Genomic DNA, 26565 nt, shown 5'->3' with positions numbered 1-26565 from the left:
GAAGTCTCAAAATATCTGTTACACATTTAAAAAAAACAGTAATTCCCCCACATTGATATAGAGCCTTCTGCAGTGTTTGGGGTATAGATCTTGATTTCAAACTCTTAGTATGAAAAATAATTTCTCAGATCGGAAAGGAGCGTACAACAGTTGTGTCAGAGTATGGAGAGCAGTGATTCCACCCTCGTGACATCCCTGCGGGGTAGTCGTAACCATCTCTGCTTTGCGCGGGAGGACAGGCGGTGAGAAGTGTGAAGTGACTTGACAGATGTCACTCCAAGTCACGAGGCAGGCAGAGCCAGACCAAAGCATGCGGTGTTTACCTACGGCTGCCCAGACTCTGAGTCTGTTTCCCTCTGTTCTGTCGTTTCTTCCTCTGTGTGTTCTGAATTCTTTGTGTGTGTTTGTCTTCCCCGTCTTCACCTTTAAACTACATGTGGCAGGGAATTTGGTGCACAGTGTACTGACGGTCCCACATCAGAGAGCAGACTGCCTTAAGCAGCCACCTTTGGGAAAGGCAGCACAAACCTGGCAGAGCCGAGAGGCCTTGGAGCAGCGCGGGCGCTGGCTTGCACGCTGGGGAGGCCCGGAGACCCCGCCGGCCGCCCGGCAGCGCGGGGGGCAGCTGCACTCGCAGCTACAGCAGGACTTGCCAGCTGTTGTTTTGGTGACGAGACAGATGCAGAAGGCGGACCGGACAAACAGCCCACAGCCTTCACGCTCTTCTGAGACTTGCTGTGTCCGAATAACGCACAGTCAGGTTCGCTCTGTTGAACCAGCCATCAAGGAGCGGTCACACTTGGTCCCAGATGTGCCTTCAGGAAGGTGGAGATACCTGGAACACGTTTTAGAAACGTTTCCATCCAAGGTTAGACACTTTAAGGAGCAGTCCTTTGGTGGGGGGACGGGCAACGCTCAATTTGTCTGGAAAAGTGCCTTCATGTAACCTTGGTCCCCGAGGAGAACGTGGAGTTACTGGAGGGACGTGGCTTCCTAGCAGGCAAGGGTGTCCTGGATCCCCCGGGTCCCCGACACTGAAAGGGCCCTGGCTTCCATGTTGTGCGGTGCTTAAAGACTAACCAAGGGAATGACTGGAAAGCAGCTGGCGAGGTGGGCGGGGTACGGGCCAGTGGGTGGAGGGGAGCCTTCACTGCTGGGTGTGCCATCGTTTGTCCTGTTTCAGAAACAGTTCATGCTCCTTGCCTGAACTTTAAAGGTGATTGATTAGAACACATATTTTTCTTTTAAAAACCTATAATAAGTAAAGGTTTTTAATAAATACCACTGAATCAGTGATACTTTGCCTTTTTTTTTTAAGTTTGTGTACGTGGGGGATTACTGGCTTTACTTAAATGGAAGTACACTTCGAGCTCGTGGCATTTTGTGGCTCTCTGATGTACGGAATCGGTGATAGGGTCTCGAGCTTAGTTTTGCTAGGTGTCTGCTAGCCTGTGCAATCCAGACCCAAGGGGAATTGGATTTGGGGTTTTTTCTTGTGGTTATTTGCTCTTGATGTATATGTTCAAAACTATAGGAGATGATGATCCAGTGCTGTTGTTATGTATTTGGTCATAGTTCCAGCTAAAGCTGAGCCGGCTCTGGCAATGGGGAGCATTTTCACGTTGGCTCCTGTTTTTTTTTTGACACCCCCCATCCTTTTTCATTTTCTTTTTCTTTTTCTTTTTTTTTTAACACTTTTTTACTTTTTGGTACTCCGAGATTCTCTAAGCTCATCTTGTATTTCTCCGGCCCCTAGAATCTTCCATTTCTCGAAGGAGTTTTGGTTCCTTTTACTGGAGAAAGGTATTTAGAAAACAAGACTTTGGCACCAAGCACGCTCGTTGCTACTGGAATGTCAGTGCCTCTAGGTCCTCTCAGCAGCAGAGCCAGTATGCGGGTGTCCTGACCCATGTACACCCTCCTCATTAAATAACCATGAGTGTAAACTGATGAAAACATACGACTGAGTGAATAAATAAATTGGGATGAGGGGAAAATTCTTCCTGATAGAAGAATTCCAATTCATAAATATAGAAGGAATGAGGGAAATAGAAAGTCTTCATCAGAATACCACAGTGGTAATTTCTGTAGGTGAGATAAACCGATGAATGCTAAAATTAGTAGGTGAAACTTCAAAGGGAGCAGAATTTCTGCACAGCTGCAAATGATCTCCCCCCAAATATTTATTAATTCCTGTGGTGGTTTTAACTTATGTCCACAAATTGTCTGATAGTCCTTCCTCCAGAAGGTGGGGCTTGGTTGCCTTCCTTTTCAGTGTGGGCTGGACTTGGTGATTTGCTTATACAGGGTAGAAGGTAGAAAGGGAAAGACAGGAACTTTACAGTGAGATAGCTGGTAGCCGCTGCCCTAACTGAATGATTAAGAGTAACATCATCAGTAATGAGACATGTGCCCTCTGATAAAATGGGGCAGGAAGAGCTTATCGCCCCCACGCTGTTCTTTCCCGGAGATCCACAGTCTCAGCTGATTTATGAGAATATGTCAGAAGGGCCCAGATTGAGGGGCATTCTGCAAAATGCCTGCCCAGTGCTCCTCAAAACTATGAAGGTAATGAAAAACAAAGTGTGGAGGTGACTGAGGGGACATGACAGCTTAATTGCAGTGTGATACCTGGATCCTGTAAGAGAAAAAGACATACATTGGTGGACAAGGGGAGGAAATCCAAATAGTCTAGTAGAGCTGACAGAGTTGTATCAGTGCTAGTTTTTGGGTTTGACGGATGTTATGTAAGATGTTAACATTAGGGGAGCCGGGTGAAGGGGATTTCAGTACTAGCGATGCAACTCTTCTGTTAAATCTAAAATAATCTCAAAATAAAAGGTAAAAAACAACTCGGAACAAACAGAAAATGACCATAGGAGATCTGGAATGAGTCATATTGCACATTGTTTCTTTCATGAAAAAGATGTTATTATTTCTGATTTACAGGAAAAAATGACTATATTTCTAGAAGAAAGACAACTGCCTTTGGTGTCATTTATAGGAATATTGTTGCTGATAATTTATTGGATGTTTCAGTGTCACTGTCACTTGATCCACAAGTTTTATGCTGGTCTTTGGTTTTATTTTTGCTTTTCAGCCATGAAAATTCTGTTTCTAGCTTTTAGAGCTCTGGAGTGTCTGTCATCATTACTAAACAATTTGATCTTATCACTTGGGGAATAATTTCTGGTCCCTCTAGAATTCACGTCTGCCCCCCTCATCGTCACCTAGACGAGCCCTCAGCGTCCCCTTGTGTGGCTGCGGGCGGCAGGACAAGCTGAGAGCCGCCAGCAGGCTGACCTCCACCTCCTCCAAGCTTTACTTCTACTCCTTTCTTTCTGCTCTTACTGAAATAGAAATGGATGGGTTTTGCAATAATCATTGCTAGTATGAAGTCCAGGTAAAGTAAAATAAACCAGCTTGTTTGCGTCGGGAAGGGTACTTCAGCTCCTGAGGCCTGTTTTCCTCGGAGCCGCTCACAGCCGTGGTTTGGGGATAACGAGGTCAGTTACTTGAGCAAGGGCTGCAGCATGACCGTGCCCTTTGATAACTTTTTTGGTATGTCTTCAGAATCTCCACTTGGACTCACCAGGAGTACACAGTTATTAAGAGGGCTCTTTCTGCTGCGATTGTATTCGGTATTCTTCCTATAGAAATATTATAAAGAAACAGAATGAGTCATTCAAAAAAATCCCTAGTCTCGTATTTAGGATCTCTGTGTCCTGAAGCAGCAAGATGAACAGGTGCAGATCCTGGTCACAGGTTACCAGCTCAGACCCTGAAGGCAGAACTGGCAGCTCTTCCTCTCTTAGTTGTGTGACCTTAGACAATTCATCCATCTCCCTGGGCCTCAGTTTCTTTCTTTATGCAGTGGAGATCAGCACAGTATCCACCTCATAGGGTCATTGTGAGAGTTAAATAACCAAGTAGTGGATCAACTTGTCACGTGACAGATGGTGAGGGTTAGTTGGCAGAGTGGTTTGAAGGCTGTGTGGAAATTTGAAGTGCGATAATAGCAGTGATAAAGATGGAGATTACAGCAGTTGTTCCCTGAACATCTGGTGCCCAGCGATGTGTGAACTATGGACACATCTTTTAATCCTCAGCGCAGCCCTGGGAGAGAGTCTTCCTTCGGATTAGGGACCAACCCACAGTGAGAGATGAGTCCCTCACGTGCCTGGTGTCGGCCAGCTGGTGAGGGGTGCAGCCCAGTGTGGGCCCCAGGTCTGTGCAGGTCCAGAGCCCATGTCCTCTCCAGTGCCCCTCCGTGCTGCAGGAGGTAATGCCGCCTTCTGCCCTTGACTTGGAACACAATTTTTCTCAAGTCACATCACTAAATGGTCTTCAAATTACTTTTACAAAAATGAAAAGTCTTCTTTGTAAGGTCTTAAATAAAAACAAAGGTAAGAAATTCATGAGTCACTCTAAAAGCTCTTTTACTTAAAAAGAATATAATTGTAAAAAATTTCAAATATATACAAAGTAAGTGGACTAGTATGAAGAACCCCAGATACCTGGCAGCCACTATGAACAACCCTGTAGTTTTCTGTTGTTGTTGTTAATCCTGTAATTTTTATTTAACCTATAGCTCCACCCAGTCTCTTTCCCTACTTGGTTATGATTATGCAATTTTTTAAAGGCAAAATTTGCATACATTGAAATGCACATTTTTAAACTATAATTTTGGCAAATAGATATCCCTATGTAATCAAGACATAGACTATTTCTGTCACCCTAGAAAGTTCCTTTATGTCCCTTTACAGTCAATCCTCCACCCCCATCCCAAGTAGCACTATTCTGGGGTTTGTTTTCTTTTCCTTTATCCTATTCTAGAAATCCGTATTAAATGGAATCTCACAGTATGTGCTCTTGTGTCCAGCTCCTTTAGCTCAGCATTGAAGTCTTTGAGACTCACCCACACTGTCATATCGGTAGTTTAGACCTTTTTCCTGATAAGTAGTATTCATTCCAGTCTGTAGCTGCAACACAACTTATCCAGTCCCCTGTTGATGGAGTTTTGGGTTTTGTTCCTGGTTTTGGGGCTGCTATGAATAAAGCTGCTACAAAACTTGTTGTGGTTATATGTTTTCATTTTTCTTAGGTAGTTACTAATTACCTAGAAATAGCATTGCTGGGTCAAAGGGTAGGTGTATGTTTAACTTCATAAGAAACTGCCAAGCTTTTTTCCAAAGTGATTGCTTGTGCCTTTGTATATTCCCACCAGTGGAGAATGAGAGTTCCCATTGCTCCATATCTTCAGCATTTGGTGGTGTCAGTCTTTAAAATTTTAGCCATTCTGGTGAGTGTGTGTTGTTAACTTCACTGTGGTTTTTGTTTCCGCCTCCCTGATGACTAATGATGAATACTTATTCTTGTGCTTGTTGGCCATTCTCGTATCTTCTTTTGTGAGATGTGTAAAAGTATTTCCTTCTTAAATGTCTGAAGTATTTCACCAGTGAAATCATGGTGGTAACAAACTGGAAACGAAAGGAAGTGGTGGAATGTGTGATGACACCGTGGTGGATCGGCACCATGGAATAGTAAATAACCAAATGGAACTATGCCAGATAATTTGGGTTTTCATACATTTTTAAGGCTTTATTGAGAGATAATTTACATGTGATAAAATCCACCCGTGGTGAGTGAGTTTTAGGAGATCTGTGTAGTGGTGCAGCTCTCACCATGACGTCATTTTAGAACAGTTCTGTCACTTGTGAGGAGGCTTTTCTTTGATAAACATAGGGCTGTTCTGATTTTCAGCTTTATTTTGGGTCAGATCTGGTAATTACGGTTTTCGAGGGATTTGTCCACCTAGTCTAAATCGTTGTATTTATTGGCATATGTTTCTGTGATGCTCCCTTGCGGCCTCTTCAGCATCTGACTGTCATGTCCCCTCTCCCGTTCCTGGTGCTAGTGTTTTACGTCTTTCTTCCCCCCTTGGGTCTTGCCAGGAGTTTGTTGGTTTTACTTACCTTTTCAAAGAACCAGTTCTGGGCTTTGTTGATTCTCTCTGTTGTTTCTGGTTCATTGATTTCTGCCTTTTCTTTATTATTGCTTTTCTTCTACTTACTTTGGGTTCAATTTTCTCTTCTTGTACTTTCTTAAGGTGAAAACTTAGATAATTGATTTTAACCGTTTCTTCCTAACATAGGCGTTTGATGTCATAAATGTTCTTTTAAGCATTGTTTTACTTGCATCCTATGAGTTTTCATATGTTTTGCTTTATTACTTGGTTTGAAATGTTCTCTGATTTCCCTTGTGATTCCTTCTTTACCCAGGGGTTATTTACAAGGTTGTTATTTAATTTGCAAATATTTAGGAATTTTCTAGATTGCTCACTGTTGGTGGTTTCTAATTTAATTCCATTGTGGTCAGAGAACACGTTCTGTAAGTATTCAGTATTTCGAAATTTATTGAGACTTATCTTTTGGTCCAGCATCTTGTTCATCTGCATGAGCGTTCCACATACACTTGAAAAGCGTATTTTGTCTGTAGGTGTTGAATACACTGTTAGGTGAATGTCATTTAGGCACAGGTGGTTAGCATTGCTGTTAGGGTCTCTGTATCTTTACTGGTTTTTTCCATGATTGTTGTACCACCTATGGTGGAGGGGTGTGGACGTCTCCAACTCTTTCTTCCTTTAGTTTTGTCAGTTTTTACTTCATGTATGTTGAAGCTCTGTTATTTAGCAATACACATTTGTAATTGTCGTGTCTTCCTCACGTACTGACCCTTCTATCATCATGAGATCATAAATAGTAGCAATCTTTATTTTGAAATCTATTTTGTCTAATGGGAATATAACCACTTCCTTTACCCTTTTACCACTTGAGGACTTTCTTCCTACAGGTTGAATTGGTTAGAAAAACTTATTTTCCATAAAATCCTTCCAATGAAATGAAATGTTGAAATTTCATAATTAACTAAAAAAACTTTTTAAAGACTTAGTCCTAGTAATATAATCTTTTCCAGTTGTAGGAAAAGGCCATTATGGTAGGTATCATCTGGTTCTTTTTGAAGCAGAGGCTGCCTAAATTCCTGTATCATGATAGTTTGTTTCCAGCAGAACAGTTTGAAAAATAAACTGAATGCCACTTGACCACAAAAGGCAAAGAAAAGTGGTTACTTGCGGATTTTTAGATTTTTTCCTCATGACTTTTAAAAGAGGGAGCAGAGTCGATCTGCATTTTAGTGAGGCCTGCTGCTGAGATGGAGGCAAGCAGTGCCGCGGTGGGCGTGCCTCTCTGCTGTTCGTGTGAGTTCCTTACTTCTGAGTGAGAGCCTGGCGAGGCGTAGGACGCTTCTGTCTGCAGTGAGTGAGATACGTTTCAGGGTATTGTAGCTGGTTTTCATACTAAAGATGAGAAAAGGGAGTATTTGTTTGTCTGAATGACAGCTGTTTGACTACCTGGTTCTAAAATTTTTTTCAGATAGGGTCTTCAGAAGCTAGAACTGTTGCTTCCTGCATTGGTTTCTTGCTCTTTCCACCTAAAGAAGAGCTTCTCACCCTCGGCATTACTGACATCTGGGCGTAGATTATTCTTTGTTGTAGGGCCTGCCCTATGCGATGTAGGATATTTAGCATCATCCAGGAGCTTGGGAAATGTTGGTTTAAATAAAGGTAAAGTGGTTTCTTTATTTTGCAGGATTTTTGAAGGCTCTTAACATCAACTGTAAATTGTCAGTCTCCAAAAGGAACTAGAGTGGGCCTGTCTCAAGCCTTTTGAACATGAAATTTATTCACAAAGCATTTTCCAGAGAAATAAAATTTGGTGGGACACATTTTGGGAAGTGCTGTTCTAAAGGCATTCAGGGGGAGGCCAGGGTGCCGGTGAGGAGCAGGTGGTGGGCGGTTACCAAGCTGATAATGATGAACTGACAAGGTCGTGATCTGGTCCCTGTACACACCAACCAGTGTGGCTGCCTGTAATGGGTATTAGAATAGTGAAAGGCTCACGTACTGGAGGGTAAATAGCTGCTATCTTGAGCCTCTCGAGTGCTACCCCCACCCCCACGCACTGTGCTTGGCCCCTTGCCCAGCACTCCCCAGTCCTCTCCTCTCTCCAGCAACTGAAGGGGTATGGTATCTGATTCACAGGGACCCCACCCCCTCTTTTAGAATCCTGTGCCAGCATTGCGGGCTGTGTCTTTCCTGGTTGGCCGGTGACCGTTGTGTGCAAGTTGCTAGTATTTTGAATATCATCCTGGATGTGAGGGAGGGAATCCGGGAGGACAGTGTGAAAGGGGTGTAGAGCTTTTAGTCAAAGACGCCCTTACACACAGACAGCTCAGGTTCTTAGATACCAGGCTCCCGTCTGTTGGCTAGAAGGAGAGAGGCTTAAAATGTTCGGCCATGCTGACTTAAAAAGATAATAATATACTATTGGATATAACTGCCCTTTGAAGAACCAGACCAAATGCTGAGCTTTACACTGTATGGCAAAAGTTGGTGGAACAGAGTTCTGCTCAAAGAAAGGATATTTCCAGAGTTAGTTCCTTCCAGGGCCTGTGAGACAGGCCTCTGGCGGGCCGAGTCGTTCCATTGGGTAGGCCCCATGGGGAGCAGCGTCTCTTGTAAGAGCCTGTCTGGAGGGTAGTGACAGTCAGCTTCTGACTGCTGGCCTCTGTCACTTGTATTGTTGTGCTTTGGGATGTGAACACTGTGGCAGGCAGAGCAGTCTTCATCAAGAAAAGCCTGCAGCAAGACACACCTGCTGTGAGAACACCTGTCACCAGGTGAATGACATTGAAAAAATGCACAGCTTTCATTAAAGGTATGGAGAACGTTTTGGAGGTTCCTTAAAAAACTAAAAATAGAGTTACTGTATGATCTAGCAATCCCACTCCTAGGCACAGATCCAGAGAAAACTCTAATTCAAAAAGACACATGAGGGGGGAGAGTATAGTTCAAGCGGTTGAGTGCATGCTTAGCTTGCAGGAGGTCCTGGGTTCAATCCCCAGTATCTCCTCTAAAAATAAATAAACCAACCTAATTACTTCCTCCCACCCTCCAAGAAAAAAAAAAACAAAAAGACACATGCACCCCAATGTTAACAGCAGCACTATTTACAATAGCCAAGACACAAAAGCAACCTATCTGTCTGTGACAGATAATTGGATAAAGAAGTTGTGGTATATGTTCACAATGGAATATTACTCAGCCATAAAAAAGAATGAAATAATGCCATTTGCAACAACATGGATAGACCTAGAGATAATCATACTAAGTGATGTAAGTCAGACAGAGAAAGACAAATATCATATGATATTACTTATATGTGGAATCTGAAAAAATGATACAAATGAACTTGTTTATGAAACAGAAATCACCTCACAGACATATAGAGAACAAATTTATGGATACCAGTGGGGAAAGTGGGCAGAGAAGGGCAGGGATAAATTAGGAGTTTGGGATTAACATATACACACTACATATATAAAATAGACAACAAGGACTTACTGTACAGCACAAGGAACTATGTTTAATATCTTGTAATAACCTATAATGGAAAAGAATCTGAAAAAGAATATATATATGTATATATAATTGAATCACTTTGCTATACACCTGAAACTAACACAACATTGTAAATTAACTACACTTCAATTAAAAAAATTTAAAAAAAAAAGGAAGGCTGAGTATGAATCTGAAATGGTTATTTTCAGATGGTAAAGTTGCTCATTGCTCAGTTGGTTTAGTTCCCATAAACTGATTAATAGGAAATTTTAGTATGTTTCTGTATTTATTAATATTTGTTTGGGAAACCACCAAGATATTCTTTCAAAAGCTTAGATGGGAAAAGTTTGAATATATGTCCAAAGCTATAGGAGCCTTGATTTTTATAAGATAATGTAGAGACAAAATATGCATAAGTTCAACTAAAGAAAATCTGATTAACTTGCTTGATGTATTTGTGAGCTTTTCAGTTGTGATTATGGTTAATAAATAATGGCTTAATAACCGTGACTTTAAAGTTGGCCTGAATTGTGAGGTTATCTGTTTTTACCTACACAATAGTGTCGAGCAAGTGAACAATCTCCGGGAGATACAAGCTCTGAGGCGTCTGAATCCACACCCGAACATTCTTACGTTGCATGAAGTGCTTTTGTAAGTATATTCGGGGCTTTAAAAACTGCCTACATTGGATGATAATTATTAAGTCTCTCTCTAAGAAAGAAAGGCATGGTAGACATTTTTGATATTTGCTTTGTGGTAGCTCAGAGAGTAATAATTTTGTTTTATCTTAAGTCACTCACTTATTTGGGCAGATGTGCGCTGTATGTGATTCCTAACGTGGAAGTGCCTTCATTTAGGGGACCCCAGGTCATAAAAGCATAAGTAATTCAAACGGTTCCTCTCCTGTAGTGCAACTGGGCCTCCCTGCAGACGGTGGAGGCGCCGGGTGTCTGAGTCGTGACCTCCTGGGAAGCCTTGCTGTTGTGTGTCAGGGATTGAGCTTGCTGTAGCCCTGCCATTGCCATCTCTGTACAGTCTCTTGTAGCCTTTCTTAGCCTAATTGACATCATTCCAGGGGGTTTTCATTTCTGTTCAAATTACAGACAGGTTTACCAGTTGATCAAGAAGGCGGGGTGCTGGCAGCTCCCCATGGGGCTTCTGGCCCCTGGGCTGGGGACAGGGCTGGGGTTCCAGGGCCTGGCTCCCTGTGGGTGGGGTTCCGAGAGGTTCCCGCCCCAGAGCCTGGCCTTTGCACCCGGCCCGGAAACAACAGGCACGGACAGTCACAGTGCAGGAGGTTTTAATCAGAGGGCTGAGCAGTGCTAAACTTAGGCTGCAGTGTCTTGTCCTGGCTGGGTGTACTCCTGGCTGGCGTGTGCTGAGCGCTTAGCCTGGGCCAGGCCGGAGCCCACAGTCCGTGTGCGAGGCGCAGCCACCGGTGCAGGGGATGCGCCCGTTCACCACCACCTGTGGGCCTCTTCTCGGCCCGCGGGGCAGCGGGGACCCTGTCCAGCCTCCCGGAGGTGCCCCGGGGTGACTCAGGCCCCGCTGTCCGGGGCCTAGACATCATGCTGGGGTGACGTGACTCATCTTTCTCCTCTTTGCCCCTGATTGGATTTTGGGTTTCTCTCCCCGCACTGTCAGGTGTCCCAATTATAGGGAAGTAATTTAGGTAAATTAAAACTAAATTTGCAGCCATAGAGCAAGAATTAAAGCTTACTTTATTTAATTGTTTTGCTTGGCCAACTCCTCAACCTCTTCTTTCTGCTCGTAGTTACTTTTATGTTTTTAAGACCCTTCTCTTTAAAAGTTGGAGGAGGGTAGCTTTTAGAGGTTTTTGGTTTTTTTTTTTTTGCCTAAAGTGGATTTTCACTATTTTAAATTATTTTTACCTGAAATACTGTTTGAAAATCAAAACTTCTACTGTTTCAGCCATTACCCGTTGGTCTGTGTCTGATGTGGTAGTGCTTTGTGTTTATCAGAAATGTTTACAAGTGACTTACATGTTTATTTCTGATTAAGACAAGAAAAAAATGTAAAACCTACTTTCTTCTTCAGTGACAGAAAATCTGGTTCTCTTGCACTAATATGTGAACTTATGGACATGAACATTTATGAGCTAATACAAGGTACGTAGAGTAATTTGAAAACTAATCTAAGCTCTTTTAAAGACTGTAGTTCGCATATACTTTGGTTTTAGTTCTCAAAATCGTTAGTCAGCCTCATGCCGTAGTTCTGTATAAAAATACAGTGGTCAGGGGAGGTGTTTTTTCTAGAGTCTTGTCTACTCAGAACACGGCTGCAGATGAGAAGTAAAGCCACAAGGCCCTGCGGCTGGCTGGGTGATGTGGGTGAGGGGCGCACAGGGCAGCAGACAGCTCAGGCCTTCCTCACTGCCGGGCCCTGCGGGAGACTGCACACCCAAGCCTGTCCCCTTTGAGGGTCTCTTCCTGGCTCTGCGGTTGCTTGATGTTCTAGCCTGTGCTTCAATGTGAGGCAGGGCTCTCTTCCCCAGACCGTCCCTCTGAGAGGGAGCCTCCTGTTCGGGTCCTTACAGAGCCCCCGGGGGTAGGGGGCGCTCCTTCACTTCCTCTCTTTTGAACAATGCCGCCCTGTTTAGGAAAGCTCGTTTCCCTGATGAGGTCGCGGCTGGTTTTGGAAGCTTAGGGAGGTCACCTGAGGGAAGAGGAGAAAAGGAGGGAGATACCCTGCAGTCTGACCTCTCGGTGGCGTTAGACGCCAGGACAGATGAGCCTGCGTCACTGGGAAAGCTGTTCAGGAGGTGCTGTGCTGTGCTGTGCGGGCCACGTTACACGTCTCCAACAGAGGGAGAGCGGCTGCCTTCTGCACGTGAGGGGCCACCTACAGTGGAAACGGTCTTAGTGACGGCGGCATAGAAGATTTAAAACCTGCTGTATAATGCTCTCAGACAATTTCGGCCCAACTTGAAGGTGACGTGCTGGGGAAGACAGATTGAGGGGCTGTTCTTGTGATGAGAAAGATACTGATGTTGAAGATGCATGTGAAGAGTTCAAATAAAATTATTTTAATGAAGTGAGAGAGTGGAACAAAGCATTGTATCAAATTAATTTATCTTACCTGTGATTTCGAATGTGTTTTAGTAAATTACTAATAAAATAAATATTGTAGGTAGGTAAGTTTTTCTATATCTGTAAAAGTTGATGTAAAACTTTTGGATCCAAAAACTTTTTTTGCATCTTTTGGAGAAAATAGAAGATTGCCTTATATCTGGGAATATACGGTATTTCTTGTAAGTTACAAGCCTTGTGTATTTTATTCATAGGTAAGCCCCTCACTCAGTTATCTGTTTAATCTTGTTTTAAGTACAGTTCTCAATAAACTTAGTCATCTGGTTTCTTGGCCTAAAATCCGTTAAAAATAGAGCTCTTAGGAGGAGGTTCTCTAACTTGGCATGCCAACAGAAAGTGACAGGTGACAATCCGATAATGGGGGAGGGGACTGAAAATACAAAACATGTACCTGAGGCCAAAGAAGAAACAAAACAAAACCGAGAGTGGTCTGGGCAAATAGCTGGAAGTTGCCAGAGTCCCCAGGACAGGTCAGAGAAAGTGCAACCATGGAATGGGTGTGGTGCTAGCCCTAGTACTGCTTCTGTAAATGGTGATGGGAAAGGTGGGAAAGTGAATGAATTGTTTTTAAAAGATTTCCATTTAAAATGATTAGTGTAGAAGAGGGTTTTATGTTCAAGGAGTAAATCTCATTTATCTGGAAATTCCACGTAAGGTCTTACTCCAAACAGCCTGGATAAACAGGTGTTACCCTACGACTGCGTTTTCAGATACATGCTATCTGACATAGAGTCTTCACTCTGATTCTCTCTGTGTGTATACATACATAACAGAGTATCAGGAGAGGGTATCAGACTGAACCAAGAGAAGACAACCACTGAACTTTGCAGTAATTTACGATAATCTTATTACCAGGAAGCCAACATTTTGCATCTTAATGAATCTACACAATCACATCCTTTGTTTAGTAACAATTTTCTTGTTGTTAGGTGTATGTCTTTTATTAGAATTTTGATTGTTGCTTCCTAGACTGTGGTATTTTAAAACTCAAGGAGAGGGAATAATTTCTGGCAAGTTTCTGTGTGTTTAGATTTGAGAAAGCTTTGTTTAGAAATAAATGTCTTTAATTTCCCAGTTGTAGGGGAATTGTATAATTGGAGAAATTGAATTCATTTCTTTTAGTATCTGTCTACAGAGAGAAATTGCAGAAAACAAACTCTTGTATTATAGCTCAGCGGACACTCGTTCATTACGTGAACACCAAGTGTCTACTACAGAACCCAAGATGCGCCAGTGGTAAGGAGCATCTGAATTTCAGAGATGTTAAAATGTGGGACAAACAGCTCACAGTGACTGTGAGATACTGCATATTGAAATACGCATCCTGATTTCAGAGTTTTTAAAATGTGGGAGAAAAAAAAGTCTGCCTTAGAATTGAGGAAATACAGTCGTCCCTCAGAATCTGCAGGGTATTGGTTCTAGGGTCTCCCCCCCCACGCTCAGATACCCAAATCCGTGGATTCTCAAGTCCCTCATGTAAAGTGGCCCTCCTTTCCACCAATTCCACAGCCACGGATTCAGCCCACCATGGGAACCTCATATGCAGAACCCGTGGATGTAGAAACCACGGACACGGGGTGCTGGCCACAGTGACGGTGATGATGATATGTAGCAGGTCCTGGGTGCTAACCACGTGCCAGGCGCTGTTCTGAGCCCTCGATGGGAATTAGCTCATTTTACCAGGCAGATATTCGTGGTCCCCCTTTAAAGGTGATAAAAAGGAGGAGAGAGATGAGTAACCTGTCCAAGGTCAGTTACCTAATTAGAGACAGAGCTGGGGGTAGGATGCGGGCAGTCTGGTTCCAGAGTCTTGTCTTAACCACCACGCACACTGCCTCTTGACAGCCCATCGTGGAACCAGGAAAGCCCTGGTTGCTCAGGCCACTGCTGGCCGCTTTAGGGCCACGTAGCCTCCTGCCTCGGCTTCTCTCTTGACAGACTTGGCCACCCAGACCCAGAGACTCTCCCCTGGCGGCATGTGGCCCAGAAGTCCTTGTCACCAGCCACCTTCTGGAGCATAGGTTGTTGTAGGTCCACTGGGCTGGCCTTGTCACCTTGGGGTTATACCTTTTAGAGTCTGTGAGTGGGCCAGGTGTCCTAAAATAAATCCGCGATACTGGGGGGTGAACCAGGAAGGGAGAAGCAAAACAAGCTTGGTTTGACTGGAAGCAAACGTGACAGTTCAGTCCCAGGACGGTTTAGGGCAGGGTGCCTTATCACCGTGCAGCCTAATGATTTTGCATGACAGTACTGTGTCAGATTAATTCAATCTTGTTTTTATAGGTTATCAGATCCGACTCACTGATTGTAAGATGCTCTATTTTTTTAAGTACCAACAAAAAGGAAGAAAACATTAACAATTCTGCTCTGACACTTAGCTTTCTTATCACTTAGCAACTTTAGTTCTGTCCTTATTAAAAGAGCTTTTTGAGAACTACTTAGAGTTTCCTCCCATGTCACCGTCCCGTCATGCATGTATGAGGAAAGTGGAGGTGACGTCAGTCTGTCACGGCCTTCCTGACACTCCCTCAGACATTTGACACAGTGGTCGGTGTCTTCGTTTTCACGGTGTCGGTCTCTGTGCCATTCAGAGTGAGTGACCCAGCCTTTTTGCCACGGGGATTTTCTTCCAAGCCGATGGCGCTGTCCTGTTAGTTTTAAAGCTGCTGCTTCTGGGAAGTGCTGTTCCCGTGTGGCCATGTTGACGCAGCGTGGATCACCCGTATCGCAGAACCACTCTCCGGGTCCAGCACTCACAGTGCCGGGTGTATGTAGTGATGGGAGGCGGTCACGCTCCATGAGCCTTTGTTCTTGTCTGTGCAGTGGGGATGGTCATTGTGTCTGCCTCTCAGGGGTGCTGTGAGGAGTAAACCAAGTAGCACGTGTGGAGTGTTTAGAGCAGTGCCTGGCTGGCGAGGTCACTGCCGTTATCGTGGGAACAGTTTGTCACAGGCTTGCTCTGTGTTACTGTGTTTCATCTTCCCAGTTCTATGAGCTCCACTCCATTTGGAGGGAAGGAAATTGAATGTCAGAAGTTACAGCACTTGCCTAAGATGAGCCAGCTTCAAAGAGCGGAAGCGGAAGGACCCCATCCTTGAATCTGTCTTGGTTGATGAGAGAGGGGCCCTGGTGACGTCCGGCTCCACGCTGATCCTGACGTCCCACCTGCTGGCTCTGCCTGTGAAGACCTCTTCCCTCTCTCAGAGCAGTGTGGCCTAGTGCACAGCTCTCCTGTGGAAAATACCGCCAGCAAACGTGCTTACTGGGTACCGTGGGGCAGAGCCCCTGGGCCCAGGCGCCTTTGGCTGTGCCCTGGTGGAGCCAGCAGACACCCCCAGGCCTGACCAGGAAAGCCAGGCCCAGACCTGGGGCCAGAGCCTTGTGGGAAGGGGGGTGTGCTGGACGTGGTGCGCAGCGCCGGCTACCCTGGCAGTCATGTTCAGTCAGTGCTGACAGCCGATGTCACAGTTAACCGTTGTTAGTGTTTTCACATTGCTGGATTGTATGTGACATTCTTTAGAATCTTCTTAAAGAGAATATTTGGTAAAAATTAACTTGCTAAAGTGAATTTGGTCGGGAGAGCCACAACAGACCAGGGAGATGCTGTTTGCAGTCTGCTGGCATTCAGTAATTTCATATGAGGAACTTAAGAGTAGTTTATTAATTATACTCTATTTATTTGTTTCAAGATGTTTATAACAAAAATCTGGTGGGAACCAGATGCAGCCTTGGGCCTGGAAAGTTAGGATCTTGTTTTGGAAAAACTGTTGTGAAGAGTTGATAGTCTTTCCTCTCCTTGTTGAGGGTGTGGACTCCGATGGTCCAGACCAGTATCCCGCATGGTCCATGCGGTTCCCTCGCTCCACTGTAGCCCCTTATGCAGGCAGGGATTCCTACGGAGGGGCCAGGGAGAGAGTCGTGTCCTTGCTCCCGGGGCTACAAAGGGGTCGAGGTGGGTGAGGTGGGGGATCAGACTCAGGAAGAGAAGAAGGGTAGGCACCTGAAAATGCCCTCACACCAGGGGCTGGAGGCAGCTGGAAACACAGGCTCCTGGCCCACCTGCCTAGATTTGTGGTTCGCTAGGTCTGGGTTTGGGCCTTGGAATCTACCTTTTAAAAGCTCCCAAGGTGATTATGAAGATTGGATGGATTGGACTTTTCCTAAAAGAGCCCACCTGTCTGGAGTTCAAGTTCAGTTGACTATAGTGACAATATTATGCCACAAGTAAGGTGTGGACATGGCTGGGAGGGGTGCTTCCAGGAGCAGAAAGCATGAGTACAACTGTTCACATGTGCAGCAACGTCCACAGATGGGTGGGACTGGAGCATTCGGGGAAACAAGAGGGTGTGGTAGGCGTGGTCCCCAAAGGGAGGACTGGGCCCAGGAGCCGGTTCTGAGAATGTGTTGGAAAGGCAGCTTTGGGGGCCGCACAGCAGACTTACTGAGCCAGAAATGCCTGGGGGTGAGGGCGGGGAGCACTCTGGGTCTTCACAAGTTCCTGTATCCTGAGAGCCCATGTACCAGCGGGGATCTGCAGACAGGGGTCTGGGGAGTCAGGCTGTTTAGGGGGCAGTGAGAGCCCTCTCAGAGGAGTGCCGAACTTCATGAAGCTTCATCCAGCCTCCTGTGTAAAGTTTTCTTTCTTCTCACCTTTATGTAGATAATTAATAAAATTACAGGATTCCTTAAGCTAGGGAAAGCTGACAGTTTTAGTTTTAATTCTTTTAATTAAATTTTGGAAAACATGATAAATTAAGTGAAATGGGATAAAAAGATTATAGTATGACATGGAAAAAGTTCATTTCACTTAGACATTTTATAATTTAAGTTACATTCTATTGTTAACATGAACATTCTTGTTACGCAGAAAAAAGAATGTGTTTATTTTTTTCAACAGAAATTGCAAATTTAGGACCAAAAATGTCAAGTGGGACATATGCTCATGGAGAGAAAAGTGGTTTTCTGAATGGTTGAGAGTGGATACTTTGCTGATTTAAAACTTAATAACCGAAAAACATAGACCTTTGAAATTAAAATCAAGTGAAGTGTGACATCGTCCAGCATGAGGGTAGCTAGGATGCTGGAGTGTAGTGTTGGGAGTTTTAGAGCATCCTGAACACGGCAGGAGGGGAGGAAGGTGTGGAGAGCAGGGCGAGGGACGGCGCCCCCAGGCGCAGGTGCCCGCAGTGCGGTCAGGATCGCTGCCTCTGTGAGAGGAGCCCGCGGGCTGTGAAAGCTAAAGCCAGCGTTGGTCTTGTCGGATTAAGAAAACGTACTCTTCTGAGCTGTGTGGTGCCACCCTTAGAAATGGAACCCTCCGTTTAGACGGGAAGCTGGGGAAACACTGGATTTGCACGTGCCTCCGGACAGCTCCCAATCCCGCATCCTGCGTTAGAAGGCGCGTCCTGGGGCCGCCTGAGGCCGTGTTGTCCTGCTGAGCTGCCCTGTGATTGCCGCTCTGCAGTCAGAGAGGCATGGCGCTGGGATTTTAAGTGAAATCGTGCCAGTCTCTCGAATTTTAACTGGCATATTTTGTAGATAGACTCCGTATTTCCTAGAACTACTTCAGGTGGTTTTTCACTGAGAAAGTCAGATTTTTGCACTGTTAATAAAAATGGATTCTATTTTGGTTTCAGTAAAGGGGGTGTGGACCATTGGTAACCATATTTGGCTGCTTCCTTGATCACACAGGGAGAAGACACCCATTGTCAGAAAAAAAAATTGCGCACTATATGTACCAGCTGTGTACATCTCTCGACCATATGCACAGGTACGCACTTGGGGACTTGGCGGCTTTCAAGTTTAAAAAATGTATTAACATTTATTAAAAATACAGCATACAAGATTTTGAATGAATGCAGTACCATTAATTCTATCCTCCGTTTTATGTTGCATGCAGAAATGGAATATTTCACAGAGACGTAAAACCAGAAAATATATTGATAAAGGTAAGAATCTTTAAATGAAGAATTGGTATCAGAATAGAGGTAGAATATAAACTTTTCCATCAGATGTGCTTTCAGTCCCTGATAGCTGGATACCATGTCTATTTTAATTTTTTTTCTTCCAGTTTGGAAAAACAGTTTATTTAATAAATGCCATCAATGTAAGTGGACATCTGGAAAAAAGTTATCTTAGGTATCCTTCTAATACTATATGCAAAAATAAACTCCAGTCAAACTATCTTTGTAAAGTGGAAGAAGCAGGAACCGAGTTCAGATCTGTCTCACTCGAAACCCCTGAAACTATACATACGTGAGGTGCGCAGTTCGATGCATTTGGGTGTAACGTACAGCATCCCAGTCAGGTCAGCAGGCAAGTCCATCGCTCCCAGAAGTTTCCTCTTGCCCCTTGGTGACCCCTCCCTCCTCATCTCTTGTCCCCAAGCGAAGACTGGCTGACTTTCTGTCATTACAGAATTAGTGTGTATTTTCTGAAATGTTCTATAAGTGGAATCTGATGGTATGTACTCTTGTTTGTGCCGGCTCCTTGCAGTCAGCGTCATTTTGAGAGCCGGCCACGTTACAGGTGTGCCGCACCTTGCGGAGCCGCCCCACGGCTCTTGTGTGCTCGGTCCTGTTTCTGCCGGTCTTCTGCTGTTTTGCGTCTCAGTTTGGGGAATCTCTCTAGGCGGGTCTTCAGGCCCCCTGGTTCTTTCCTTGGCTGTGTTTAGGCTATTGCTGAGCCTATCAGTCATTTTAAAATTTTTGTTAAAGTGTTTTTTTTTTATTTCTAGTGTTTCCTTTTGGTTCTTTCTTAGGGTTTCCATCTCTCTGCTTATGTTTTCCACCTGAACTTGCATGCTCTTTACTTTTTCCATTAGAGCCTTTGACAAATTAATTATAGTTATTTTAAATTTCCTGTCTGGTAATTCTAAAATTCTAAAACCTGTGCTGTATTTGAGCCCAGTTTTGATGCGTGCTTTGTCTCTTCAGACTGTGTTTTTTCTTGCCCCTTAACATGCCTGGTAATTTGTGTTGAATGTATCGGGAATGGGAACAGAGGTAAAAGGCGAGCAGAGTAGGTTTCCTGCGAGTCTGGTGAGGAATAGTGCTGTGCAGTGTTCGCTGTGGCTGTAGGTGCCAGAGGCTTCAAATGTATTGACAGCATGCGTTTTATTACTTGAATGTGAGGGGTAAAGAAGGTGGAAGAAATGCCTTGACACCTGTTTCCCTGGGCTGTCTGTCCTGCCCCGGCCCAGCCACCCCCGAGTGGGAACCACGCTCCCAGAAGTGCTGGACAGAATGGGGGGTTTGAGGCGTAACAGGGGATGTGACCAGCGTGTGCAGCTCGTTTGTAGACTTGCACTGGGACTTCAGAGTTTCTGAAGCCAGTAGACATTTTGAAATATCTGTAAAACGTAGCCAGAATATTTGTAGATGTGTTCCACTGAATAGAAACACCACTTCCTCTTCTGTTAGAGGCAGTTTCAGGTGCTTACAAAGCCAGTAGTTTATATTTTACAAGCTAGTTTAGATGTCAGAAATTTTCCCATTAGTGTGTAAATATTTGAAATGGTTGGTGTTACAAGAGCTACTTGACAAGGTGTTATTTGTCCCTGCTCCCCTCCTCGCAGCAGGATGTCCTGAAATTAGGGGACTTTGGGTCCTGCCGGAGTGTGTACTCGAAGCAGCCGTACACAGAGTACATCTCCACCCGCTGGTACCGGGCCCCCGAGTGTCTCCTCACCGACGGCTTCTACACCTACAAGATGGACATGTGGAGTGCCGGCTGCGTGCTCTACGAGGTGGCCAGGTAGCGCTGAGCCGGCCGCACGCGGGGCACCCCGCCTGCCGCTGGACCTCTGCGTCGGTGTCCTGAGGCAGCTTGCGCAATGGGGCTCGGCCGGTCCAGGGGCTCTGGGCCAGCCCCTTCCTTTGCTGCACAGGTTTTACTGTCATTCTTCTGTCGTGGCTGTTTTCTAACGATGGAAACTGTGTTGGGCTTTCCTTTTCCTTTTTGTCAAGTACTTTTCCTTGTTTGCTTGTCATGGAGAAGACGACTGTCAGTTACCTGTTTCCTGCCAGCCCGCCCGGCCCGGGGTCTGTGGGCCTTTTCATTTGGTTTCATCAGTGACACAGCTGATTACCAGATTCAGGAGCAGAGTAGAAGCGTGCTCACTGCCACTCGTGGGGCCTGCCGTGGGGAGGTGTGAGCGGTGGGTCCCCAGGTCTGCCCTCAGCGGCGCAGCCCTCCCAGGTGTGAGGACGGGCTGGAGTCCAGCGAGTCCCAACCCTGAGTGTCCTCCCCTGCAGCCTCTGGATGGAGCAGAGGCTGGGGGAGGGGAGGAGGGCCTGCTCTTCTCCCAGGCGGAGGGTACTGGGTTGGAGAAACCCAAGGAGGAAGTGGATCATGAAGAGGTGGGTGAATTTAATGCCAGGGTGACGCGCAGCAGAACGCAGAGCCCAGCACAGGCAGCACCCAGGCCGCCTGCTCCTGCCTGCTCGGCTGACCCCTTATCCTTCAGGGCCCACCTTCTGATTCTGTGTCGTTCGTACTGATAGGTGAAAGGGGAGTGACGCTTTCACTGCCGCTGAAGTACCAGCATACAGTCTCTCCTCGTGCTGAAGTCCTGGGAGTCAGTCGAGGGTGTTAAAGGGCTTAAGCGTTAAGTGCGCAACGACCAGCGGCGTCTGGTCTGAGTCTAGCTGCCAGCGGTGACCCCATGGCCTCCGCCACTGGGATCTGGTACTTGCTCGCCTGTGTTTTCTCTTCTTCCCCGAGAGCCGTGAGATGCTGCTGTTCTCTTGGCTAGAAGCTAGTCTTACTGCCAGAGCCAGATTTTTAAACCCTCCTTTGTGGCGTGTAGTATGTTACAGGTCTGAAGTCTTTCATCCACAATTCCACAATCCTTGAAAAACTCCAAACCCAAAATGTTCCTTGGAACTCAGTTGGTAGCAAAACTTGACCTGGCCCAGCCTGAGTTTTTGTCAGTGAAACTCTCCTGGGCTGTGGGAAGACCCTTGGTGGTTACATCTCGCAGCCGGCAGAGACCCGGGCTGTGCGGGCAGAGGGCTCTGTCTGTCTGGGACAGGAGATGGAGGAAGACCTATGCCCCAGGGGGATGGAAGTCACCATGCGGGGAGGGCTGGCACCCCGGGTTCCACCTGGGCTGCTGCCCTGACCACAGCCCCCGGTTGCACCTGCCCAGCCTGCAGCCCCTCTTCCCTGGAGCCAATGAGCTGGACCAGATCTCCAGAATCCACGACATCATCGGCACGCCTACTGAGAACACCCTTGCCAAGTTCAAGCAGTAAGTGCACCTGCTCCCAGGAGTCCCCCGGGACTCACCCTGCCAGGCCAGGGTACCTCACCCCACAGCCTCCCCTGCGCCTGCTGGGCACCACTGGCCCCAGCACGGCTGCCCAGGCAGAGCCTCCTCACAGCCCCCCTGAGGGCTGGACAGTCAGGTCTTGTCCCCTGAACATTTGCTAGGATATAGAGGCCTCTGGGTGAGAAAGGTCGTCAAGCATGGGCTGCACGCATGGGCTGCACGCAAGGGCCCAGTGTAGCTGCCACCCAGCCTGCTGTGGCCACTCCGTCACCTGGACGGGGACTCGGGCTGGGGGCTTCCAAGGGAGGGCCCTGTGAGGGGAGTAAAGAGATGACAACTATTTTGGACTCTTTTTCTTTTTTAAACTTTATTTTATGCTTCTCTGGTGGGAGTGAGAGATTAGTCTTTTTGAAGAAAAGTATTTTTCTTACATTTTATAGCATAACAGATTTCATGATCTCCCCCACCTTTTTTTAAAAATAGACTTCATTTTTTAGAGCAGCTTGAGGTTCACAGAACACCTGAGTGGAAGGTATAGAAGTCTCGCGTGTGCCGCCTGGCCTCCCTCACGGCGCGCGGCCTCCCTGCCGTCAGCGCGGGCCCTGGGGCACATCTGCTGGGGTCCAGCCTGCACTGGCACGTCACTGTGACCCAGAGCCCACAGTGTCCGTGTCGGTCCACTCTTGTATTCTCTGGATTTGGACCGCTGTCCAGTCCCCCTCCCTTTTGTGACCGTTAACCATTACCTTAAGTGCAGGCCCCACAGAGTCGCGATGACGGACCTGCCATGTGCTCCAGTGATGGTGTGATCGTTTATTATCGTTGGGCTTTTAATACAGGTCGAGAGCTATGAGTTTTGATTTTCCTTTTAAAAAGGGATCAGGAATACCTCTCCTGACAGCCAGTTTGTCTCCACAATGCCTCTCCCTCCTGCACGCCATGGTGGCCTATGACCCAGACGAGAGAATCACTGCCCACCAGGCCCTGCAGCACCCCTACTTCCACCAGCAGAGGTGGGCACGCTGGCGGGGCCCCGCGGGGCCCGCGGTGGGGCAGGTGGGTTCCAGGAGCTGTGCCAGTACCTCAGGGAACCCCCAGCCTGCCCCTTCTGGTATAGTCTCCCGAAAGGAGGCTGTCAGCGGCTGCGCAGGGGGCAGAAGGAGGGCTCTGTAGCTGCTTTCCCGTTGATGCCAAGGCTCAGTTGTTTATAGACTCGCGAGTCATCTTGTGCATGTCCGGGTAAATGGGGTGAACGCGCCGTGAGGTCTGAGGGCACCTGGGCGGCATCTGGCACCGGAGGGCATGCGAGTCCACACCCGTGTCCACTGGGGTACGTGTGACGAGGGGGTTCATCTTCCCCAAACCTCGAGTGTCTGGGGGGGTGGACCCCTCCACTCCCGGCCCAGAGACAGGCAGAAGCAGGAGAGGGAAAGGGCTCCTCGGGCAGCGCACGCTGGGGAGGGGAGGCAGCGACAAGGCGCTCACCGATTTGGAGACAAAGAAGGCAGACAGGCTACAGGCTGGTGGGTTCTGAGGGTAGGCGCCCCCTCCTCTCTACCCTCCCTGCAGGGCCACCGAGAAGCAGGCTCTGGCCAGCCACTGGAGGAAAGCCACAACTTTCTTTCCAAAGCACCCTGTGGCCCCGGAACTACTCAGCAGCACCTGGCAAACTCCCAAGGAGGGCCAAAAGCAGGTACTGAGAGCGTCGGTGAGCTGAGCCCGGGCCGGGTGCCCTCGAGCCTGTGTCTCTCAGGCCAACACCACCTGTGGAGGGCATGGCTGGCTGGGCTGCCGCGTCTGTCAGGGACCTGCCACCCCGCCAGACAGCGTCTCCCCGTGCTGGGACACGGGCAGCCCGGCTGCAACTGTGCCAGCCCTTCCTGCCACTCTAGCTGAGATTGACCGCATCCCCAGGTGGGGCTCTGCACACAGGGCCAGGGTCTGAGCCAAAGCAGTGCACATGTCCCCTCCTTGTGCCCTCAGACCGGCCCAAGGAGGGCCACAGAGAGTCTAACTCTGGCCTAGGTGACCATTCCCACTTGGCCACTGAGCCCCTGTGAGAGCAGCAGGCTCCAGAGGGGCACGCTGACCATCACAGAGGTCATTTTGCACACTTCTGGTTTAGAAACCAGAGTGTTCTTTTCAGATACTGTGTGGCCCCCATTTGCTCAGTTCCCCCAGTTTTCCAGGTGTGAGCTGGCTCCAGACTGGCAGCTGTGCCCTTCCATCAGTTATCACTCAGCCTGACGCTGAGCGGCTGTGGCTCTGGGCTGAGGGCTGAGGGCCCAGATGCACTTGCAGTCAGGTTGTTTTGCAGAAACCCAGGCCCCCCGTGTCCAGCCCGCTGCTTTCCAGCTCTGTTTGGGAGTCCAGGAGGCAAACGTGTTCAAACCCAGGCTCCGCTCCCCCCGAACCTGCTTTTCTCCCTGTGCTGCTGTCTGTCCTTCAGCTGCTCAGGGCCCTGAACCCTGGACGGACCCCACCCCACCTCTGGCCCGAGCCTCGCCCATCTTGCCCCGACTGCCGCCCCTGCGGGGCCTCCCCTTCCTCCTGGGCAGGTGCCTGGTCAGGTGTTTGACGGTCTCTCCTGCTTCCATCCACTAAAGGCGCCCCCTGCAGGTGGAGACGAGGCCCAGGCTGGTCTGTGAGGCCCACTTGGCCGAGGTTTAGGCCTTGCAGGCCCAAGTCTCTGTCTCAACTGACCACTTGTTTTGGCTTGTGGTGCCGTGGACGATATGTAAACAAATGGTGGGGGTGGATTTCAGTAAAACTGTGGGCCCTAAAATTTGAATTTCATGTAGTTTTCACATGCCAGGAAAATTTCCCAACTATTGAAAGGTGTGAAATCCATCCTTAACTCACTGGCCACAGAGAAGCGGCCACAGCCGCTCTGGCCACCCTCCAGGAATTAGAGTAGGTGGCGTCACCGTGGCCTCGGCCCTTGCAGAGCTGCACGCACGGCGCAGCTCGGCCTCCCCCGATGTTAGTCCAGGCCCTGGCCTAGTGAGTGACCGCCTCACTTGTGGGTGGCTGGGACCTGGTGTGTGTGTTCCAGTCACCTTGTGGTCACACCTCACGGTCAGGAAATTGTGTTGGCAAAGGTACTACGAAAGAGCTGCTCTTGTTTTTCCTAATTCCCATGAGCAGGGAATCATCTTCTTTTCAACTGGCCTTTGTTTTGTTTCAAGAAACAGCCCCTAAAGCAAGAGAAGGACCATCCTAGGAGACCAGGACCGGCCTACCTGATGGAACTGCCCAAACTTAAGCTGGCGGGAGTGACCAAACTGTCCTCATACTCCAGCCTGGCGCTGCAGTCAGTGCTGGCCCCAGGGGCAAATGGCAGAGTCCCATTGCTGAGACCCCTGAAGTGTGTTGGTGCAAACCAGAAGGTAGGCTTCCCCCCCCCCCGGCTTCCCCTGGCCGCTCCAGCACCCATCCTGGCCCTGCTGAGTGCCTGTCACTTTCTTTAACAGACAGACGCACAGAAGGACATCAAGCCGACCCTGAAACAGCGTCGCCTGCCCACGGTAGACCGGAGGGGCGGAGGCTGCTGACCAGCACGCGTGCGTACCTGCCCCGAGGGCGGGTCCAGGTGTGGCCCCGCCCAACTGCAGGGAGGGGCCTGGCACCTGGAGAGCCCGCCTGCTGGCCAGCGCCGCCCACTCAGCTTGGAGCCGGCTGCCGGCATCCTGAAGGCAGCTGTACCGCACGTCCGAGTCTAATACAGTGTATAACCACCTCATTTTAGGGTTTTATTTCGTTTTCGTAACATAAGAATTTGGGGCAGGGACTACTTTGTAATTTTTTGTATTAATCAAAACAGAAATTATACTTTATTATGTATTATTTAGGCTCGGTTTCACCGCGGGCGCCGTGGGCCTTCTTCAGCACACCACCAGTAGTGCTGAGAAGGCTTCAGCTCACGCGCTGTACCCTTAAAGACCCCTGATTCTTATTAAAAAATAAGCTATCCTTACAGTATTTCATTTTAATATTTTCTGAGTTACATATGTCCTGACTATCCATTCCTTTAATTTTACTTTTGTGAGCTTAGCAGGGAAATTGATTTTGTTAGGAAGACTTTGGTGTGGCTTCATTCTGTGTTGCTTGCAAAACCGCTGAGGAAGGAGCACAGGCTTGGGCTTGGTGCCCTCAGGGCTCAGTGCCTCCTGGGCGGGGAGGATGGAGCCAGGTGCCTCCTCCCGTGAGTAGAGAGCCCTGCTCCCTGCTGGCCTGTGGGTGCGCCCGTTTGGGTTCAGGGGTGCCAATGACAAGGGGGGTGAGGGGACGGGGCAGAGGGGCGGCCAGGCAGAGGGGACAGCCATCGAAGCCCCCATTTGTCTGGGAATGTAAGCTGGTAAGTGGATGTTCCTTCTCATCTTCGCAAACTTATGAATCTCCCAGGTGAGTTTTTGCCTTCCTGTTCCCTTTGTAAGGCAGATCTGTGGGGTGGGTGGTGCAGCTCAGTGGTAGAGCGTGTGCTTGGCATGCACCAGGGCCTGGGTTCAATCCTCAGGCCTCTGTTAGGCACAAACAAAAAAGAAATACAACTACTAAAAAAACAAAAAACAACAAAGATCTGTGCCACCCTTCCATACACTGTCCGGTGACCGCCGCCTCGGGCCCACCTGACAGCCAGGGAGAACCAGGAGTGAGGGGAGGGCGGCACTGAGAGAAGGACGGGCCCCCCCAGGCGGGGCGGCTGCAGCATCTCAGTGGTA

The 26565-nt window shown here is 47.7% G+C and overlaps 1 protein-coding gene across 16 annotated transcripts in view; it reads left to right on the top strand.

Moving 5' to 3' along the window:
• Positions 1-25822, top strand: part of MOK (MOK protein kinase) — a 44775-nt gene extending 18953 nt beyond the window's left edge. For 5 of the 16 annotated variants that reach the window (XM_032482696.1, XM_032482698.1, XM_032482697.1 and 2 more), the window contains 10 exons: positions 10022-10111; positions 11519-11589; positions 18262-18340; positions 18470-18518; positions 20147-20325; positions 21722-21823; positions 22684-22857; positions 23414-23537; positions 25033-25233; positions 25318-25822. In XM_032482696.1, coding sequence (XP_032338587.1) covers positions 10022-10111; positions 11519-11589; positions 18262-18340; positions 18470-18518; positions 20147-20325; positions 21722-21823; positions 22684-22857; positions 23414-23537; positions 25033-25233; positions 25318-25398 — 1150 coding nt within the window. In that variant the 3' untranslated portion in view covers positions 25399-25822. Of the gene's footprint in view, positions 1-443; positions 869-10021; positions 10112-11518; positions 11590-18261; positions 18341-18469; positions 18519-20146; positions 21259-21721; positions 21824-22683; positions 22901-23413; positions 23538-25032; positions 25234-25317 lie in introns of those variants that run through there. The other 11 variants (XM_032482706.1, XM_032482708.1, XM_032482707.1 and 8 more) reach the window with 8 other exon arrangements.
• Positions 25823-26565: the final 743 nt, after the last annotated feature.

Source organism: Camelus ferus, chromosome 6 (genome assembly GCF_009834535.1).
Source record: "Camelus ferus isolate YT-003-E chromosome 6, BCGSAC_Cfer_1.0, whole genome shotgun sequence".
Taxonomy (NCBI): Eukaryota; Metazoa; Chordata; class Mammalia; order Artiodactyla; family Camelidae; genus Camelus; species Camelus ferus.
Note: the sequence above shows the minus strand (reverse complement) of the source record. Positions and strands in the feature narration are given on the sequence as shown.